This window comes from Patiria miniata, unplaced genomic scaffold (assembly GCF_015706575.1).
Source record: "Patiria miniata isolate m_02_andy unplaced genomic scaffold, ASM1570657v1 HiC_scaffold_3, whole genome shotgun sequence".
NCBI lineage: Eukaryota > Metazoa > Echinodermata > Asteroidea > Valvatida > Asterinidae > Patiria > Patiria miniata.
The window spans coordinates 38875931-38898293 of NW_024037069.1; the positions used below are offsets into that span (position 1 = coordinate 38875931).

The 22363-nt window shown below is 39.5% G+C and overlaps 1 protein-coding gene across 1 annotated transcript; it reads right to left on the minus strand.

The window, feature by feature from the left end:
* Positions 1-1171: 1171 nt before the first annotated feature.
* LOC119737730 (guanine nucleotide-binding protein G(o) subunit alpha-like) lies at positions 1172-21694 on the minus strand. The gene is made up of 9 exons (XM_038212285.1): positions 21424-21694; positions 19134-19329; positions 18277-18368; positions 11913-12005; positions 7247-7407; positions 4434-4562; positions 3710-3839; positions 2911-3070; positions 1172-1895 (listed from the first exon to the last, which is right to left on the minus strand). The coding sequence occupies exons 2-9, from the start codon at positions 19255-19257 to the stop codon at positions 1705-1707; spliced, it is 1080 nt and encodes a 359-aa protein (XP_038068213.1). The 5' UTR covers positions 19258-19329; positions 21424-21694; the 3' UTR covers positions 1172-1704.
* Between the last annotated feature and the right edge of the window lie 669 nt (positions 21695-22363).

Genomic DNA, 22363 nt, shown 5'->3' on the forward strand with positions numbered 1-22363 from the left:
ATCCTGCAAAATGAATGCATAATCTAACAAAAAAAAATACTCATGCATTGATATTCAGCCTCAGTTTAATAACAATATCCACCAACATTGGTGCTCAAGGCGCTACATCATTACATTAAAAATGTACATTTCAAATTATTTGTTATTCGTAACAGTGTATTCCTTAAGGTCAGTGCATATATGAGAATTAAGGTAAAAGGCATAGCCTAGTACATGTACAAATTTGGCCACAGGTCAAGGCACAGAATTTGGAATATTCCAGTGTTTAAGGCAAATATTTTGGGCAGTGAATAACAAATTTCCTTTCATTATTTTTAAATTTTGAATACAGATAAATTTGAAATACATCCATGAGAATTGACTGGCACCGAGAGAGTGAATTTTAAAAATGACGTACTAAGGCTGTGACGGAGCATCTTTACAAACGCAGGTTGTGAAATCAAAAATTTGAAAGTTTTAGCATTTGACTTAATTAAAATTTGCCAACAATAAATTCTTGCCTTTACATGTAGTACAGTGTACAATAGGTTATTATTTATGTCTTTCATTACCCCCATTTATTGACTTAATGAAACAATTTTTTAAACGTGCCTTGACGCTGAATCTAATATATCTTTTTATTATCTCCACATGCAAAAACTTTGCAGCCATTTTACATCATATTTTTAATAAAATTTGATGGATAGGAAAATTAAAGGTTCCACTATTCTGGCTTCAAACTACACTCATACAAAATACAAAATTCAGCCAAAAAGACCCTGATATCAGCCTAGTAAAATCCTGGGAAAATATATTTGAATTTGACACATAAGGCTCATCAGTGTTTTTATGACATTCATTGAATTTTTTTTTGTGACAGGGATAATGAAGTTTAAAATCTGAACATGTATGAGATATCTGACAAAAAATCGCTCTCTTGTTGATCAGTTTTCTCAGTGAAAAAAAATTATCATACAGTGCTTTAAAACTTGGCGTATCTACAGCACCCATATGGTTTTAAACTCACACAAGCGGTGACAATCAAAAGAGCCTTTCCCACTGTCCAAAACCTTTCGGGAACTCCTTTCACACAAGCAAGAATCCAACACAGCTTCTACACGGGTCCGGCACACTGCACTAGTAAAATCAACCCTGGTCCATGGGTAAAATTAACCCTGGTCCATCATGTCCATGGGTAAAAATCAACCCTGGTCCACGGGTAAAATCAACCCTAGTCCACGGACAAAGGCTCTTCCTGGGTAGAAATCCAACTCTGAACCACGGGTAAAATCAACCCTGGTCCACAGGTAAAATCAACCCCAGTCCACGGATATAGGTTCTTCCTGGGTAGAAATCCAACCCTGGTCCATGGGTAAAATCAACCCTGGTCCACAGGTAAAATCAACCCCAGTCCAAGGATAAAGGTTCTTCCTGGGTAGAATTCAAACCCTGGTCCAAGGGTAAAATCAACCCTGGTCCACGGGTAAAATCAACCCTTGTTCATGGGTAAAATCAACCCTGGTCCACGGGTAAATTCAACCTTGGTCAAACCCAGGGTTGAGAGGCTCTACCTGAGTAGAAATCCAAAATCTACACACCAGTTTAAGTGTGAACAGTAAGCCTTGCCTACCCATGTTCGAAGGGACCCGCTTCAGCTTATGGTGAACACGTGTTGATTTCAACACGCGTAGGGGAGACGATAGGGTGATAGGCTTAAACAGTGTGCTATAACATACCCGCCGTTTTGAGGTTTTCCCTTATGATGGTTTCCATGACGATCTGAAATACTACCTCCACATTGGTGGTGTCTGTTGCCGTGGTGAAGTGGGGATAGATGTGTTTCTTAACATTGTGGTTAGCGTCTTGGAAGCGTCTGCGGATGAAGCGACAGGCTGTCTCGACATCGTAATCAGGACCTGCAAACAAATAATGAAGGCGACAAGTGTTTAAAAATTGTACAATAGACAGTAACAGCTCATTGTTTGGACATCTAAAACCAATCAAATTTTTTGATTCATTTTTAAGAAAGATTGTGGTCAGTTATCTATGACTGCAGAGATAGATAAAAGGTTCAATGAATAGCTGATAAATCACTCTTTAGCTGCAACCACACTGAAGCTGTTCAAATTCATAAGTTAATAACACACTAACCCAATATTTCTTGACTACCTTTCCTTTGATAAACCCGGTATAGCGTCTTGCTGAACTGAAGAGTGGATTAAGAGCGAAATCTTCTTCCATACAATTTAACAACTACTTTCACAAGTTAGTCATGATGCTGAGCAAGTGAGAGGTTGCTATACTGCACCATTGGTTCAACAGAAAACACACTCTGTTAGTGTTATCGTCGAGTCTGAGACAAGTCGGGTCACAAATAATTCACAAATCTGTTCACAGGTCTGCTCACAATAACAGGTGATGGACAATAACAAAGGAATGCCTTTGTCAAAGTTCGTTTGGATAGCTTGTGACTTGACTTGGGACTGGAGGACTAGTGATTGAGTTGTGACGGACTTGTGAGGACTTGTGATGGACTTGTGATGGACATGTGATGGACTTGTGATGGACTTGTGATGGACTTGTGATGGACTTGTGATGGACTTGTGATGGACTTGTGATGGACTTGTGATGGACTTGTGATGGACTTGTGATGGACTTGTGATGGACTTGTGATGGACTTGTGACTAGACTTGTGACTGGACTTGTGACTGGACTTGTGACTGGACTTGTGACTGGACTTGTGATGGACATGTGATGGACCTGTGACTGGACTTGTGATGGACATGTGATGGACTTGTGATGGACATGTGATGGACTTATGATGGACTTGTGATGGACTTGTGATGGACTTGTGATGGACATGTGATGGACATGTGATGGACTTGTGATGGACTCGACATCAACACTGTAATTTGCAGTGCAATAACCAACCTGGATATTCAGGGAAGTACAGCCTTAGTTGTCTCTCAGTGTGAAGTATCTTTTGTCGGAACAAGTCAACTTTGTTGAGGAAGAGGATGATGGTGGTGTTTCTGAAGAAACAGTTGTTGCAGACGGACTCAAACAAGTGAAGACTTTCCCTAAGCCGATTCTAAGATCAATGATAAAATTGACAGTCAAGTTAGATTGTAGCAGTCAAGTTTGTTCCAATTCGTGGACCCCATCAAAAAATGTCATTCCTCAAGTGTTAAAAAAAAAAACATAAATAAAAACCACCAAAGCTAAGTACTGAGTGATCAAATTTTGGGTTTTCTTAACCCTAGTGAAATACTTGCCATCGTCTAAAAAATGTTTAGATATTCACAAAATTTGGCCTGAAACAGGACCGGCTTAGTCTCTCATACCAGCTCGAATTGTTTACAGAGCCATGACCATTAATTATAGACACCTACAAGTTGTTCCAACAAAGACGCTTTTCCACTTTTCATTTAGAAAAAAACATCAACTGTGTTTCGCAAAGATAACTTTATTCGTAAGATGTAATGACACTAATTGGTTGTTGTTTCTACATGCTCTTTTCACTGAAATAGGACGTTTGACTACCAGACGGGCAACTCCATTAAAGTTAGTATTTTGGGTGCAGATTAGAAGTAAACGTAAGCTATTTTACCACTGAATTGATGGAAACTTAATAGCCAATGAAATATCAACAGGTGTAATGCTACATTTTTCTTGCTCAAGGCTTCAAAAAGGTCCTCAGAACAAGATTAAGTTGTTGAAAGATACTCACAACTTCTGGATCTTCAAAGAGTGTCATGTCATAACCACTCAATGCCGTCACGTAGAGCAGAGCTTTCACATCGTCGAAGCACTGGATCCATTTCCTTCTCTCTGACCTTTGACCTCCAACATCATACATTCTGAAATGTTGACAGGTCATTAATCATTCATGCAAGTTCTCACTAAGTTACTCTTTCTGTCTCATTGGTGTTTACAAGCATACAAAATAAAGAACTTTTCCAGACAAGCTTCTTCTGAATAATGTGACCTTTCATTTTTAAACAAGAGGAACAAACGGTTGTTCGTGATTGTGCCAAACCAAGGAAGAATAAAAAATATCAAATATTGTGCCAATGTTAAAAATCACCCCCCTCCCCCACCAGTGCTCACATATACATTAACTAAAACAAAAATGCGAAAGATAATTCCCCCCCCCAAAAAAAAAAAAAAAATGTCAGAAAGACTGTTGGGTGTTCAGAGATATTTTCTTTTAAAAATTAACCTTAAAGATTAAGTTTTAGTACAACTATCAAGCCGTATTCAGTACGTAGCACTGATTAATAATTCAATATACAATTTCACATGAAGCTTTGGCAGTCACTATCAGAGCAGATTGAACATTGCTTGTCTTCTACATCACCAGTATATAGCCTAGAAGCTAGAAACTTTTCCGATGACCTTAAGCTCATAATAGGATGGTGGGGCAAACATTACTCTGCTGAGTAGCTTATTACCTGAATATTACGCCTTTGATCTTGAAGTGTGTCTCAATAACACCTGTCGTTCGGACTCTTGCTCTCAAGACATCTACTGTGCTTGGTCTGTAGTACTCTGATGTTATCCTCTCCATATTCTCAAAGTAGCTAAAAGGAAAGATGTATTTTAATTTTAATTCACACTGATTATTCAGGTTCTTGGTCTCTACTAGGCCTGGGCGAGTAGTGGATTTTTCTAATTGAGTACTTGCAAAGAAATTACTCGCGAGTAGTCGGGTACTCCCTAGTAGTTAACCAAATTCCCATAAAGCATGTGAAGCAACTTACAAGCAAATAGCTTGCAAGTCACACCACATTATTAAGCACTGAGATATCCTTACTGTGCGACGTTTCGGGTCATTTACTTGGTTTTGCAGGGAACGTATTAAAGGGAAAATACAACATTTGCAAACATCAAAAAATAAAACTACCAAATCATTTTGAAATACCTTGATGGACTGCTAGTGAATGACAGTGTAAAGCATCCTGTAAAATCATGGCACCTGGTATACTGTCATTTTCAAGAAAAGTGGTATTTTTGTATCAATTTCCAACGCTGATCGGCCGATCAGCGTTGGAAAAAACTGGCTTTTTTTCTAATACTGGCCCCAGTTGACCATCGCTCTTGTTGGCAATCGATTACACACCTATGAACGGGTACAAGCAAGCTAGACTGGTTCCCTGACCTTACAATTCCCCAATGTATGTAAACTGCTCTGTTTCTTCTTATATGGAGTCAGGGAACCAGACTACAGGAAAATGATTGTTTTTCTTGGTTTTTATAGCATTTTCGAACCCAAAACCTCAAAAAAGTCAGTGTAACTATATTTGCTATATATTTCCAACCCCCCAATTCCATCCATTTCTGAAAATTACAGCAAAAGCAAATGATGTATATTCCCTTTAAGCTGTGAACCCTAAACCCTAAATTGCCACTCGCGAGTACCTGCTTCTACTTGCGCCAGGACAAGTACTCAAGTAGATGACAAACCACAAGTAGAAAAACGAGTGGCATAAAAACTACTCGCGAGTACTCGAGTAATGGAGTTACTCACCAAGCAGTAGTCTGTAATACTTGATATAGGATGGTGAAGTTGTGATCAAGTACTTTTAGCAAGAAAGAGTACAAAAAACGCAATCATTATAGCACAAGGACTACAAGTACATGCAGTAACTTTCCGTTTAACTTGAGAATATTTTAACGTGTTTGGAGTAAAGAAACCTAGGAGTATATGAGTTCAAGTATGAGATTAACAAACACTTCAAGAGCAGTTGCTTCAACTCAACTGCTCAAAGATAGATCTAGTATCCTAAAGAATAAGTTTTAAATTTTAAAAATGGCAGAGGCTATTCCTTTCACTGAATTGCACAGTGGCATTCGCTGAAGAAAAATACAAGAAGGTCATGGAAAGTTTCACCTTTCAATGTTTGTTTACTGGCCCTATCCTCTCCAGTCTGTCTTTGACAGACTATTTATTTTTGTTATGCATAACAGGCTGAAACCTTTAGCAACATGCTGTCATCACGGTGGGGTTGTATACACTCCACTATGCAAGACTTGCTGAGCAAATACAAACAAATCGAATTCCAGATTCGACCAAGTACCAATTTAATGGCACTATACTTAACAGTTCGCAGAAATAAGCGTATGTGCTAATTTTATACATATTTCTCTTCTTGGATATATGCAAACACCGGTGCCCAAAAATGAGATATTCATTGTTGCATTGTTACTTTTAAGAGAGTCTGCCTCTGAAGTTCGTATGCTCTTTGCTAGGCTTAGTAAAATGTGAGGCATTCTGGCAAAATGAGACGGAACTGGGCACAGGCCTTGTACAGAAAAATGAAGAAGGAAAAAAAGCCAATGGGAATGATTTTCTTCGATTTTCATATGTTAATGATATTTGTAATCTTTGATTATGTCTACCACACATGTTTTAAGGATATAGTATAAATATCGTGGGATAAAAGTATATTTCAGGAAAAACAACTGGCCTCTTTCAGTTTCATGACTACAAAACAATGGAAACTTTAAAGGCCTTTTTCTCAGTCATGTCAGTATTCTACTTTTTTGACAAGTTGATAATCGGACATTTAAACAGCCATAACTTGCCAACAGAATGTCCACCTGAAGCGCAACAAACAGTATTGCATGGGGATTTTAACCTCATTCCTAATACCCACCCACAAAACCCTAATTTCAACCTCTACCCAGTTCTATCTCATTTTGCGAGAACCCTCACAAATAAGCAGAAAGAAAACCTTACCTAAAACTCATGATCTAAATGAAAAAGACAGGGGACCTGTTTAGCAGGAAAGTAGGGCCTATTAGCCTATTTGAGATATGGAGGACACAATAGGAAGGCACTGTTTTGTTTTGGGTAAACTCTCTAGTATTTTCCCAAATTTACCCAAATGAAATGCCGGTAAAAATAGCATAATAACAGCAGGCATTTACAAATGTATATAGCGCTTTTACATCGCAACGGGGTATCAAAGCGTTTTGCAATTATTATGATTCCTGTTTCAACGGGCAACACTCCTGAAAGCTTCTTAACTCCCTAGGGAGCATACGCGGCTGATTGGCAGCCATTTCGGCGCTCTGTGCCGTAATCAACCTCTCATAGTCACCAACACTGCCGTCTGAGGCACCCATTTACTCCTGGGTGGAGCGAAGCAATGAGTGACAAAGCGCCTTGCTCAAGGGCACACGCACCATAACCCCGGGCTGGACTCAAATCCACAATCTGCAGGATTACCCGCAGACCACAAATTCAATGCTCCAGACTTACTATAACGCCGAGTCATTGAGTTCATATTCGTGACCTCTGGCTACGCATGACCTGATCCCCGTGTCATTCCAGAGCGCCAGTAGGGCTATTGCGATAGATGTGCGCATCTTGATCTGCTCGTCAAAACAGCGGTAGCACTGGAGAATGGTCTGAGCATAGATCTGGGAACGAAGAAAAGCACATTTTTTTCACTCAGAAGCATTAGTAACAATACACGGGTAAAGCTGAAAAGCAACTTCTTCAAAAGTTTTTCTGAAATAAATATAGTCTGAAACTGATTTCTTTTTATAAATATCACAATTTTATCAGTCATAATAATTTTAACTGAACATATTTGGATAGTTTTATTGCCCAGAAAATAATATGAGATCTGAAAATATTACTTAAAATTTTAAGCAATTGTGCATTGACAACAAACGACCAAAAGAAAGTAAACTGAAACTTGCTATCAGCATTTACAGGTTTAGCTTCTTAAATATTACAAGAATTCTACCGGTACTTTAGTGTTTAATTTGAATATAGACTAGCAAACTACATGAAAATGAAGTTTGAAGAAATGTTTCTTTTAAAGACAACATTCATTTGTGAGGTGTTCTGGCAAAATGAGACGGAACTGGGCACAAGCTGCAGTCATGGCAGTGGAGAAAAATGCAAAAACCTGAACGGGGAAATTTTATTCAGATTTATTGATATTACCGTAATTTTCGGAATATAAGCCGCACGGCGTATAAGCTACAGCATGCAAAAATCTGAAAATTAAGATTTGAAGTCGGCGTATACATGTAAGCCGCACTGGCATATAAGCATGATAAGCTGCACCGACCGCAGCGGTTTCAATTTTGTAAGGCCTGCAAATTCTAGTAAAAATGCTCTGAACCAGTTCCATTTACACTACGAAAACTAAGGGCCACAAAATTTATATCAAATCATTTACAGTGGATAAAAATATGGAAATTGATGGTGAGAAATAAACACCGGGAATTGCTGCCGGCTAACCCGTACGGTCCCCTGCCTTAAAAGTTAGCGCATGGCCCGGCAGCCTGCGCCGGCGAATGACAACATTTTCCCGCAGCACTTGAGAGAGTATGTAACCCACCATGTGTCGTCTGACTGGAGCGCTACAAATCTTGCTATGTGGCAACAGATGCTGATTGGTTTTGTCCTAAGAATAAACAGGTCCGTTTTTACAACAAATGTTATCAAATTGTTGTTACTACTAACGAGTTGTAACGTCAAAAATTCAAGTTTTGATCGTAACTTTCTTTGAAAACAGTCAACACAATGCTGACATTTTTATGGACGAATCCATTTATTTCGTAAGGGGTGATTTAGCCCCTGTTTTGAGTTTTACATCGTTTCTTGAATACATTTCAAGAAAAAAATATATATTGTGACGTTGAACAACTGATCTATAAGAGAGAAGTTTACTCGCCCCCGAGACGATGTTTGCTCCTGAAAGGTTCCGAGACCGCGGGCTCACGCGGCGCCAAAATCGCTCCAAGTCCGTGGAAAAATGCGGAGGGTGACTTCCGCCGGGTCGGACACTTCGGGTCGTCCTAATTTTCCCGTACGGACCGGCGATCCGTTTCGTCGATTTTTCGTGACTGCGTTTTGCGCAGGAATTTGCCGTCGTAAGCGCTTTCACGTTGACTGCCTGGCCGCCCCCTGTGCTGGCTTTTCTGCGAGTCTAGACTGTGCGAGGTCAGCGAGGTCAACGTAGGGGTTTCGTTTACGTGTTCTACTCGGCCGTTCTGCAAAAGTGTTCACCAAATGGTAGTATGGGGTGACCTTGGCAAAATATTTTTTCCCCATGGTGCGTGGCCACCAAGTGTCCCTATTGTTTCCTGTGCTTTGCTTGCCGCCCCTGCGCCGAGTGCAACGAATACTCAGAAGGACTACACATTAGTATGCCTTGCGCGGTCTGACCAATCGAAAGTCTACACTGCATAGTATTTCCGGGCTATGTAAAACTGTCGATGGCAACGCGTACTGCAGCCTGTTCCACACCCTGCAAACGAGGTTGGGTCTACGGTGCTCGCTATTTGAAGCGCAAGCATGTGACGTCACGTGATAGAGTGCTGTTGCTTCCATAATGTGTTTACAGCTCCATGCTTCCACCACCACCAAGGCTGAGCGTTGTGAGTTCGCTGCCCGCCACGTATAATTCAGTGTCGCGTTATAATTTCGGGGGCCTGTTTGGGGTCAACGAAGGATCGATGCATTGCTTCAAATATCGCGATCTTCAACGAAGTCACAAAAAATCGACGAAAAAGTGTCCGACCTGGCGGAAGACACCCACATTTTTTCCACGGACGTGAAGCCGCGGTCTCGGATCCTTTCAGAAGCAAACATTTCTCGGAGGCCGAGTAAAACTTGCTCTTATATATAGATGGTTGAACCAACTTGAAGTTGAATGAAAGTTGAATCGCAGACGGTCTCACAAATTGTAAGAAGTTCAAGTTTACGTTTGTTGAAGAGTCCAATACTGAAACTTAATTATGACCTTCCTCCATGATTCCAATTTTTTGTCAAACTGTACAACCAGCCTTCACCTGTGTACTACAGTAACCTTTTCACTACGTTTTCCAAATGCGACTGCCTCACAAAAAGCCAATTTAACAGACCCACGGCAACATTTTCAGACAGTTGCCATGGTACATAATGATCATGTGCGTAAATCAACGGGGGACAGGAGAACCCCCCCCCCCCCTTCCCCACCCCCAACACACACACATTTTGAGGGGGGGCATTGTTTGGTCTCCCCCCCCCACACTTTTTCTTCCCCGAATAAAAATATTGTAGCCTACAATAATGATTCTATTGCTCAGAATACATGTAGCTGATTCAATTACTCAAAACTCCAAACTTTCACAGATGATCTTTTGCTCAAATTGGTTATAGTGATCAGAAATTGCCTCAGATCACACCACAGAAATTGCTATTCTTTAACTGCATGTCTTCCCAACTATATCCCCCATTTACATTTAACTCCCCACATTTTCATCCCCAACACTATACGCCTTACCCGATCTATGATCGGGTAAACCAGCTTGTTATTGAATAAAGGAATGTTTTGAACTCCATAAAAAAGTGTTAGTTGTTTTTTTTCTTTTTTAAAACAGTGGAAATATTGGTAATTATTGTTCCCAAGAAAGTACACCCCTTTATTACCACAAATGGTGTGGTCTGCATGGGGCCGGGATCTGGAATACAGCGCATGCAGCAGCACTATAGTTATCCACGTACGGCTGGTCGAAAGCAGCATCGAAGAGACCGTGAGCTTTCACTCACGCATGGCCGGCCGGCCGGCCTGCTGTACTTTTTACCGCTCGGTACCTTTTTGTGGGACGTGCATTCGACTTGTTAATGACTTTCTTGATTGATAATTCATTTCAGCAACAGATGTTTTCTTATACCAGTACATTAAATACACATATGTAAATGTCATTTTTATTCTTCAAGGCTCGGCTTATAAGCCGCCCGGTGTATAAGTCGCAGTACACATTTGCATGGGCAAATTCAACGTTTAAGCCGCGGTTTATATTCCGAAAATTACGGTAGTAATCTTTGATATTATGTCTACCACACATATTTTAAAGAAATAGTACAAAACCCATTAAATAAATGTGTTTTTAAGAAAACCCAATTGGCATCTTTCATTTTAAATGACTACAATACTTGTAACTTTAAATGCCTTTTTCTTTAGTATTTTACTTTTTTGACATGTCGATAAATGCGAACAGCCACAACTTGTCAACGGAATGTCCGGTTGGAGTGCAACAAACAATATTCAGAGAAGCCAACTTTACAGACTACAAAATAGTAATGATTCTTCCTGCAAAGAGTAATGCTAATGTAAATACATAGGACAACAGTCAAGTTTAAGAGTAACCACAGCACTTTTTAGAACAGCTGGAAATTTCAAGAGTAGTAACATGCCTCAAAATCCTAATAATTATTCCAAAAGAGTAAATGGTTGGCATCTCTGAAAATTGTAAAGAGAATTCTATTCTCTTTCCAAATATCTACAAACCTCATTTGGACCTCTGCCCAGTTTTGTCTCATTTTTCCAGAACGTCTCACATTTAAAGCCAGAGTCCATCATTTGCAGCTATCCAAAAAAGTAACCGGCGTAATTATTGTTGAAAAACATACTGGTTGAAAGATAGTAAGGGGAATAAACTCCCTGTGAAATTATCCTTTCTGGCAAGCTCTCATTTTGAAGAAATCAACGAAAGAAGGCATTTCCCACGGTGCTTCTTAAGAAGCACCGTAGGAAAATTTAAATTAGTTGTTCGTTTTGTTATTCGGCGCAGCGCGCACAAGCATTGGAACGACGCACAGGCGTGCACGATTGCTATAATTCGTTGGATCAGTGCGCAACATCGCGTAAAGCTGCAATTCAAAACAATTCGAAACATGATTTAGCAACTTTTGATTTGAAATTGAGATCCTAGAAGGCTGTTTTTCTCGGAATATGAAGCTGAAGCTGAGCTGAAACTTCATCAAGTAAGTTGTTCAGTATCCTTCATTAGATTTTGAACACTTTTGTTGCTTCAAACGAACAAAATGCACTAATTACAAATGATGGACTATAGCTTTAAACTTTCAGATGTAAGTTGAGTCGGGGTTTATCAATAATAAGCCATATACATGTACTCTTTACCTTGTTTCTTGGGTTGGCAAGGGGAATTCGGAGAAGTCCCATGCCATTAAGAACGTACTTCATGGAACTCAGAAGATTATCAAGAACCGCTGGCTATAAAGGGGGAAATATAAAAAGAAATGGACCTTTTTTTAACTTCCTTTCAACTTAAAAACAATACTTCAAGATTTTCAAATTTTCATTAGAACTTACACATAACATTGACTAAAAATACACCCTTTCTTTCAGGTTTATTTCTTTGTTAAGTAGGTTTACAACTCATTAAATTTAACAATTTACTTTTTTCCCCTTTCACCTGAAGGAGACCCAGTGATCCCCCAAAAGTCAAAGAAATCACACAAACTTTATAAATAGCAAATTAAATTATAATTGTAATCAAAAGTTCACTATTTTTTGTTTTGGATTATTTGCAGGTTTATTAACAGTGAGCGAATACCACAAAATAAACAAAATGGCTTTATCATCATACATTGTTCATATTTTTTATTTCTTCTAATTAAGTCAAACACCATAGTCATACAGTTGAATAGTAAAGACTAAAAGTTGCTCTTCCCGTGCAACTTTTGAGTTTCACGCCAAAAGTAGATTTTCTTTTTAAAATGGTATATTTCTAGCGTTACAAAATTTATTCACTTCTTTTCTGAATGAGACATCAAACAAACAAAAATCTGCCCACGTTCAGTTACCGAATGTCCTGTGTACAAAGTTCGAATTATTGCGGCCCGACATAATTCGGGCATATCATTTGTGTGTTATGGGTGCCAAACAACTCACAACAAAAGTATATTTTTAGATGGTTGAAAACGTCCAGAATTAAAAAGGAGCTTATTCTGTTAAAACATATATATTGAAAATCTGTAAGGACAAAAATTTGTATACAAATTAGCGCAATTTTAACAGGTGCGTGTAGGTTATTGCATATATGTTTGTATTTGATTTTTTCTTGAGCCCCTGAACAGATTTCACAGGTATGCAAACAGGTGCATTGAAGCACCTGTGCAGCACTTCATGTAACTTTATGTACATAGTGGCTGTCAGTAGGCACCCAACAATAACCATTATTTGGTTCTTAGCAAGAGATGGCAAACATAACCTGTACATGTTATTTTTCTGCCCAGTCTTTTGTGTTTCCCAGTTGGAGTTCAACGAGTGATGAAAGGAATAGTGGAACACAACACCAATTGAATGCAGCACGTACAGCACTCAATCATTATTCGTGAAAAATTTGGTATTTAGTAAGAATTTTTCGGGTGATAAATGAATTCATCAATCAAAACAGAAGGGAAGTGCACACATTAATAAAAATAATAACGAAGTTTTATAAAGTGCACATATCCACCAAGGTGCTCAGGGCGCTATTACAATGAAAACGAAACAGTGAAGGGAAAAAAACAAAATTTGAAAACGAAACTAAACAAAATCAGTTTAATTACAAAAAAACGGATCTTTCGACATGAGGTGTGTTTTGACTTTTGAGAGATGTTTTGAATGAGTGAATAGAAGTCGAGGTTTTGATATGAAGAGGTAGTTGATTCCAGAGATGTGGTGCTGTAACAGAGAAAGATCTGTCCCCCCAGGTACGATGAGATTTGACTTCTTGAAGAAGATATTTATTTCCAGATCGAAGGTTGCGAGATGGTTTGTATACATTGAGCATGTCCAAAATGTACGCAGGTGCTTGCCCATTAAGTGCTTTTCATGATATCACTAGATTTGATTCCCTACTTGACAAGTTTTTGGGGATAACTGAATATCTGAACAATGAATGTTTTATTGATTTACAATGTAAGCAATTTGTTGAACATATGAGAGGAACGTTATGTTTACACATACCCCGGGCAGTAGAAACTTACAAAAATTAGATTAAAGATTATGACATTAGATGGGGACAGAAAACGCAACAGTAAACATTGCCTGTATCAAGTGACTTGAAACCAGAAGTGAACCTGAGATTTTGTACAGAGTTTAAGCAAAACAAGGAGTATGGTTCAGACTACAGAAATTTTCACAAACTTTCAGTTAAGGAGGTCACATTTAGAATGAATACAATGGACCCGATAATAAAACTATATTAATATACCTTTACTTTGTCTGACTTAATGGACAAACTTCAATACTATGTTATCAAAATTCCTGCACAAAAATTTTTCAAGGTACATATAATATGTAAATTCAATATTGTTTTTCCCCTTCACCAACACATTTTATAAACACCGTACACTCAGTGTTGTCCAGAGTGATTGTGAGAAAAGAAAAAAAACATTCAGGTGGGACTCGAACCCACGACCTCCTGCTTACTAGTGCAGATGTCAGCCTCGAATCAGCCAGTTGATCCCAGCAAGCTCGGTGATCGAGTGGTAAGACGTCTGCACTAGTAAGCAGGAGGTCGTGGGTTTGAGTCCCACCTCAGCAATTTTTTTCTCAAAATTACTCAGGACAACAATGTGCATTTAAAATCAAACTTTGAATTAACAACACCCTGCCACAAATTCTATCTTAATTCTTATGAATAGTAAGGTGCATGTACTTAGTTTATATAAGGCCGAGTAAAAAAAAAAAATAGTTTCTCGTCAGGGGTTTTTGAAAAAAGGGAGGAAGCGGGGCTTTTTATTTTTTATTTTATATTTTTTTCAAGATGACCGCCTTTTCAAAATTTCCTGCAACCATTGGTGTTCCACTGTTCAAAGACACTTTTAAAGATGAAAGACAAGTTGGACAAGAGAACTGAACATATTTACAGTGTCATTTAGAGTTGTATTGGTTTTGGTATTTATTTTCCGATGAATTTGTAGACTTTTTCGGTGTGTTTCTACTACATTTTTCAAAAATAAAAAATAATAAATAAATCCAGGCGGCCTCCAAAAAGGAAGCGGGCGGGGACGAGAAACTTGTTTTTTTTTTTACTTCGCCTAATGAACCACACTATAGGCCTATGTCGCCACAGACTTGTTTTATTGTCAATGGGCCGGAACGTTTCTTTTTCAAATGTTGAGCTTATTTCTATGAAAAAGGCTGCTTACTGTGTGCTAATCAACCAAGCATACTAAAGCTTCACAGTCAATGAGCAACCGATTACCACTAAACACACCTTCCAAGGCCAGACAGAAATTATTGGTTTTGATTATTATCCCTTACATCCTTGCTCAGCAAAAATTGATCCGAACAGCGAACATAAGATATTGTGTTTGGGTACCGTAGTTTTAAAACCCTTGACCCCCCCCCCCCCCGACCCACGACCCCCTTGACTTACGGTACCTCAAGCCCTCAAAACACAGTCCCCCCCCCCCCCCCGACCAGATCAAGCCATGGAATATTGGTTCATACTTGCCCCTATTCAAAATCTTCTTAATTGAGCAGTTTTCAATCTTGAAAATGAAGCACGCGCTAATTGATCTAGTCGGGGGGACTGAGGCTTGAACATAATTCGAGGGGGTCGGTGGTCGAGGTTTTTTTTAGAACAACCCGTTGTGTTCTGGCTGTCACGGCTGTGGAATCCCTGTTCTCATCAGCAGGCTCCACACAGAAACTTTTGGATATTGCTGGATTCAGCAGGTCCTAATTAAATATTCTGTTAACATACATGTAGACCAATCTGGGCATATCACTTCTATAACGAAGTGCCCTTTTAATGGCGAAAGCATTGTGCTAGCTTTTGTTCAAATTATCAGTAAAGGGGCAGTTGCTTTGTACAATAGCATGCACAATGGTTTCTCCATTGAAGGGGGCCTCGGGATGAGTGTGCAGTGACCGCATGCTCGTATTCATCTAAAGCATCATTAGGCCAAAAAAAAAAAATAGTTCTGCTTCCGGTTACACTACCTACCCTATTTTGACAGCCCCTACCCTAATTTTTTTTGGGGGAAAAATCACCACAAAATCATCAATTACTACCTTTTACCCTTGACTACACACAGACACCTTCATATGATCATACCCACACAAAAATGCCCCCCCCCAAAAAAAAAAAAAAAAAAATCGGAAGCAGAACTAATTCTTTTTTTTTGCCTCAGCAGTCAGTCTTTCTCTACTCCTATGTAACTGTAATCACACTCCAAAACACCTTGGCCAGACTGATCAATTTAAACCCCACAGCTTAGTCTAAGCTCTGAAATGTATCAAATGGCAATTATCTCAGGACCATGGGTGTAAAAGGATCAGGGACAGTCCACAGCTTTAAGCCTGCAACATGGATACCCAATGAAAGGCTTGTTTACATGCCAGTGGGGCACTTGATTGGATAAGGTGTCTCAGAAAGGTTTGTGGACAATAAATCTTTGTCCAGGCATTAACTCATTCTTTGAATAATTCACATTAAGAGGTTGAAAATGCACAGTATGTACACTTTCACACAACATTAATGTGGGACTTCCATGAGGTGCCATGTACAATACATGTACCCTTTGAAATAATGTTTAGGTTGCTTGTTTAAAAATAGGTATCACAAGCACATTTGCTTCATATGGAAAAGTTGGGAAATTTCTTTTTCATTTGTCTTAACCAGTTATTAGTCAATCAATGTGAACACTGGAGTTACAAAGACAGAGAAACATTTCTAATTGATGTGACAAACATACATGTACCGGTATGTCTAAAATGTATCAGTGAAATGTTCATGTTCACTTTTTTAAGGATCAAATTGGCACAATCAAATAACATGAACAGGTTTAAATTCACAAAGCCAAAAATTCACTATCGAAACGTTAAGTTGTTTGTTGGCGATGCCAACTTGAACAATGAAAACCTTGTTTGCATAACAGTTAAGGAATGTGCTTGGAGTAAATGAATATTGATTTGTGTTACCCAGTTTCAAAACCTGGAATTTGTCTGAGGTTAACGGGGAAAAAAAATCAATAAATAAGACCAAATCAATAAGAAGTAAATGCCAAGGGGGAATGCTCCACCCTATTTCCATTGTACAGATTGTAAAACATTAACATGCATGTATTCAAAAAGTTTCAAACTTGAAAGTTTACTTTGTAAAACTTCCTGCAATTTCTGCATTGACCCCAAACATTAAAACAATAAAAACAGCCAGATTAGAGCAGCTCAATAAAGGGCACATGCAATCAAATTTTCCATGAAACCTATGTTACATGTGTGTACCACTTACCCTGACAGTGAAGTCAGCATTTAAATTAAAGGGAATGCGCAACATTGGCTTTTGCTGCAATTTTCAGAAAAAAAGTGCATTTGGAGGATTTTTATGTTTTAGCAAATATTGTTAAACTGACTTGTTTTACGTTTTTGGCTTGTAGATGCTGGAAAAACCGAGAAAACCAATAATATTCTTGTAGTCTGGTTCCCTGACCCCACTTAGATGAAATGGAGCAATTTATAGACTTTGGGGATTTGTACGGTCAGAGTATCAATTTAGCTGGCTTGTACCCGTTCACAGATGAGTAATCAATTGCAAAGAAAATGTGGAATAACTAAATCTAAGAAATATGGAGTAGTTTTTGAAAATAGCAAGTTTTCTCCAGCGCTGGTTGACCGACCAGCGTTGGAAAAAATACAATTTTTCTTGAAAATGTCAGCACACCAGGAGCCACAATTTTACAGGATGCTTTAGACTGTCATTCCCTAACGATCCAGTAAGGTATTTAGTGATAATTGGATCATTTTGTTTTTTGATGTTTGCAAATGTTGTATAAATCTTCCCTTTAAACCAAATAGGGGATTACTGTCTAATTTTTAAATGCATTTCAGAGGTAGGGGGTGTAGGTATTTATACTAAAAAAAATGTTTCGGTGTGGAATTCACTGCATGGCTCCTTTACTTTAACTCTCAATGTACAAAATTACTTGGTTTCATAAGACGGAACAAACAGAACGATGTGCTATGATGTCCAAGTTGCTAATAGCTTAGTCATCTCTAGCAGGCACAATTTTGAGCCAATAATATATCGGCTTGCCATGCAAAGAGTTGAACCATTGGTAACTGAAATGCCCCAAACAGCCATGCATGTCACCCACTGTTCCTCCCTAAACCACTCCTTACTGTATGATTTTAATTGGACATTAGGCCAAGAAAAAAAAAATTCTGCATCCGGTTACCCGACTGACCCTATTTTTAGGCTGCGACCCTAAAAATTTTATCAGCAAGTCAAAAAAATATATATAATAATAAATGAATAAATAAATTTATAAAATCCTGTTGTCTGTTCTGTTTTCACAAAACACCTCTAAACAACCCTTTTGCGTCAAAAATGCTTGTATTGATTTAATATTTCCGACCTACCGACCCTTTTTTTGAAAGGCATGTAATCGGAAGCAAAACTGTGGGGTTTTTTTTGCTTTAGGGAATGAATAGAGTACACTTTAGTACACGTGCTTAAGGGTGAAACGGTGATGATGGTTGGTCTTACCTTGAAGCTCATGAGTTCATGATTGGTGAAGCCGTCGCTATGAATGATCTTCATCTGCTTCACCAACGTACTCTTCCCACTCTCACCGGCACCTTTGACAAAAATAATCAAAATCACAAAAGGCCTGAGTACAAGTTACAACTTGTGAAGAGTGGTGCTTCAATACAAGCAGTTTTGGGCAACTACTCTTCAGCCCAGTTGTTCTCAGCACAGCATTTGAATGTAAACAATTTAATAGTTCATAGATAAGTGATGGATAACATTAGGTACGATTATGTTTGATCAGTCACAGACAGTCAAATTTCAATCCTGTTCCCCTGCCATGCCTTTTACAAAGGATAGTCACCAACAGTCAGATCATATTTCTGGTAGGCACTGTGACAGTCAAATTCTGATCAACACCTGATCAACAGACAAAAGCAGGTGACTGGTACTGGTAGGCACAGCTGGCTATCAATCTCCTACAGTCAAAGCACCGTTACATATCAGGTTATGAAGGCAGGGAGCACTCAACTGTTAAAAACAGTCACTTGATTTAGTTTGACTGCTGGGCTGGCCTTGTTGAAATTGCCAGCCAGAGAAGGAGGGTTAGCTAAACTTAAAGATCCCAGCTGCACACGCTCACAGAAGATTGAGAAGAACATGTTAGACAATTTGAAAATGGGATCTTGAAAACACACAAAAACTTAACAGTGATGAGTCTAAGTTCCCTTTTCCGGTTTAACCATTACTTTGACAAAATTTGGAACCTGACAAGCTGTTTTATTTGTCAGGTTTCCTTAAACAGGTTCACTTGTTCTGCACTGATTAAACTTTTTTTTAAGCCTACTGAACTCCACATAGCATCCTCAACTTACCCAACAACAAGATCTTGACAATGTGTTCCTCTTCCTTGGACATTTGTATCAGTTGTTTGTCTATGGCCTCACTGTGCATCCTTGCCTTCTTCTGCTCCTGGTCCACCCCTATACACGCCCCCATCTTATCCTAGAGGGGGCCTACAGTCAACGGGCGATCAATTTGATGCTGAACTTGTCAAGATGTTGAGAAAAACTGAAGGAAGAAAACAAAGTCTTATTAAGACTTATCCTAACATGGCTCCATGGAGCATGGTACAACTTGGGGGAAAGGGGAAAAAATAAGAACTGTACATGTACCTTGACAACTTTATGGGCTCTGTGCGCGAACAAAGAGGGCGCTTTTTTCCACTTTTGAGAGCCTGTGGGCCGGCGGGACACACAGCGTGTGCGTACTGCACTGTACTGGTTCGCGCACGAAGTACATGTACACATGACTTCCTGAAGGCTACAGCATGGAGGAAGGAATGGCTATAACGTCTTCACGTTAGCGTAAAGTTTGAATACGTTCAAATTTAACTTGTGATGGTCTCCCGGACTAATCCCCACCCCAATAACTTTGGATCATTCAAAATACGCAGGAAAAAAAATGTTGCAACCTGACACCACTTTTTTCTTCATTTTCATAATCATCTCAACGAAGGTCGGTCATTGCAAAAATGATAATAAGTCATGAATCTGGGACTGAGAAACATTTCCAATTTTGTTAGGAAATACTTAGAAAGGGTTGAGTTCCATACTGGGCCTCCACTTACCTGCCACCAAACACATTAATTTTCACCTCACCCTATGCTTTTACCATGAATCCAGGAGGACTCGCAAATGTGACATATCTTTAGCAAAAATGTGTTTTTTAGAGCACATTTTGGACGCACACGTCGTGCAGAATTATGTTGGAGACAGACAGTGGTCAAATTGATTGAAGTGTCTGGAATACAGCAGTACTATACGCTAGCCCCACTAGTGTGGCCGTCGGTATGCTGCGCTGAACCTTTGGCCACACACCGTGGTACCGCGCGCTACTGAGGACGAAGTTTTTCATAAAATTCAGGGCAGTTTCTTACATTTTCAGTTTCTTACTTTCTTATGGTTGTATTCTATGATGTCTCCTATCACTTCTGGGATGCTTAGCATGTGCTTAGGTCTAATGATGTTCCATTTTCCGAGATATTCTTCAATCTTTCTGGAGTCCATATGCACTCGTGAAACGTCTGGTGGTGGCAGCCATTTTGAATGGGACAAGAGATGACCTCAAGCTGTGACGTCGCGTGTATGCAAATTGCTTGTCGAACGCGCGAGGGCGCGAGTTGCAAATGCGACGGCTGTTTCCTGTACCATGCATTTATCGTCAGGGGGCCACGTGCACCGATCTCTATTCAGGATCTACGGCACAGGAAACAGCCGTCGCATTTGCAACTCGCGCCCTCGCGCGCTCGACAAGCAATTTGCATAAACGCGACGTCACAGCTTGAGGTCATCTCTTGTCACATTCAAAATGGCTGCCACCACCAGACGTTTCACGAGTGCATTATGGGCTCCAGAAAGATTGAAGAATATCTCGGAAAATGGAACATCATTAGATCTAAGCACATGCTAAGCATCCCAGAAGTGATAGGAGACATCATAGAATACAACCATAAGAAAGTAAGAAACTGAAAATGTAAGAAACTGCCCTGAATTTTATGAAAAACTTCGTCCTCAGTAGCGCGCGGTACCACGGTGTGTGGCCAAAGGTTCAGCGCAGCATACCGACGGCCACACTAGTGGGGCTATACTATACGCATGACATTGACAACCATGACAACACATTAGCCGGCCAATGGTAGAGCAATACGTCATTATGAATATTTAATTTCTCATGAATATTTAGTTTATTTCAATGGATTCTTCAAATACGTCCTAAGATTGATCATTGCAATGCGAATGTGCGCGTGGTCTTGAGGTAAACAGTGGTAAAAGTCTTGTCTTTCAAGCCAGTGTCCCAGGCCGAGGTTCAAATCTCAATGAAAATTTTAAATAAGTGACTGATTAATCAATTGGAATAAAGGAAAGGAGAGGGTGAGACGGATGCAACCTTTTGGCGCTTGAAAAAAGCAAAAGTGGTGGCCCAGTGCAGTACGGAATTCTTTCCCTTTGGCCTTAGAAAATGTTCTTGACTCTCTCCATAGACTTTGTACACAAGCGCTGAAGCGGCGTCGGGTTGCAACATTTTTTCCACAGTACAATTTCATGTAAGTTTCATGACAGTCAGACTCAGTCAGAGTCAGAAGGCCCTAAAAACACGACTTACCGAATTGTAAATGCTGCCTTGCTAGTCCTACATGCTATCTTGACGATAGGCACACCATGCTCGGCTCGCTAAGCCTTTGGCTGTGAGTCATACTTAAGCTGGGGGAGCAGGTCAAACGTGCTTTACACCACTGTATTCATCCCTCGCCTTGTGGGTTTTCGCGACTGATGTTTTTCTTGTCAACATGTGGCGGTCATTGAACTTTGAAATGGTACCCAGGCTCACCACTAAAAGCTAGGCTTGTGTTAGTGTAAACGCGAGCGATAATTTCTCCCTTTTTAGTCTGGTAATCCATCCATTTGACAGTAGTTAGTATAGCGCCCTCTGTTGGCCACATGCGTAACAATAAGAGGGTACATTTGTATTTTGCTAATTTGCTAGAATTTCCGGAAAGTTAACTTATTTCGAGTGAAAGTCGATCAGTTTTTAACGCACGCCAATAATCACGACATCAATTAATCATTAAAACGGTGAACTGTGTGGACGTCAGTGCATTGTTTCAACTCTTTCAAGAACTCCAGTCCAGGGGTCAGCAAATAAATTATCCGCAATTAAATGCTAAAATGTAGGCACTGGTTTTTTTTTCTCCGGACACTTGGCATCCATAAAAATCAATAGGTATTGGGGGGGGGGGGGGTGGACGTACCATACTTTAAATGGGGGCGCTATTCAAATCTACACCCATAACAAAGTTGGCTTTGTCTGAATTTTGTGCGCAGGATATTCTTACAAGAATAAAAATTGGTGTGTTAAAGCAGTTATTTTGAAGGTATTTCTATGAAAAAAAAAAACAAGGAAGAGCTGGGGGGGGTTGACTAAAAGAAGAGTTTTTCTGCTTTTTAAGAGAAGTGGACCTCGACGACCAATTTTTTTTATTGGTGGGGAGGATTGGCTGGCGTCAACAGAGCGTAACATCATAATGTCTTAGGACTTGCACAGC

Bases quoted from the DNA above. Each gene is read 5' to 3' on its own strand.
- LOC119737730 (XM_038212285.1), bottom strand. From the start codon at position 19,257: ATGGGGGCGTGTATAGGGGTGGACCAGGAGCAGAAGAAGGCAAGGATG. The intron at 18,369-19,133 runs GTAAGTTGAGGA...TTTTTGTCAAAG, and splicing joins TGTCAAGATCTTGTTGTTGG to GTGCCGGTGAGAGTGGGAAG. The intron at 12,006-18,276 runs GTAAGACCAACC...CCCCCTTTATAG, and splicing joins ATGAACTCATGAGCTTCAAG to CCAGCGGTTCTTGATAATCT.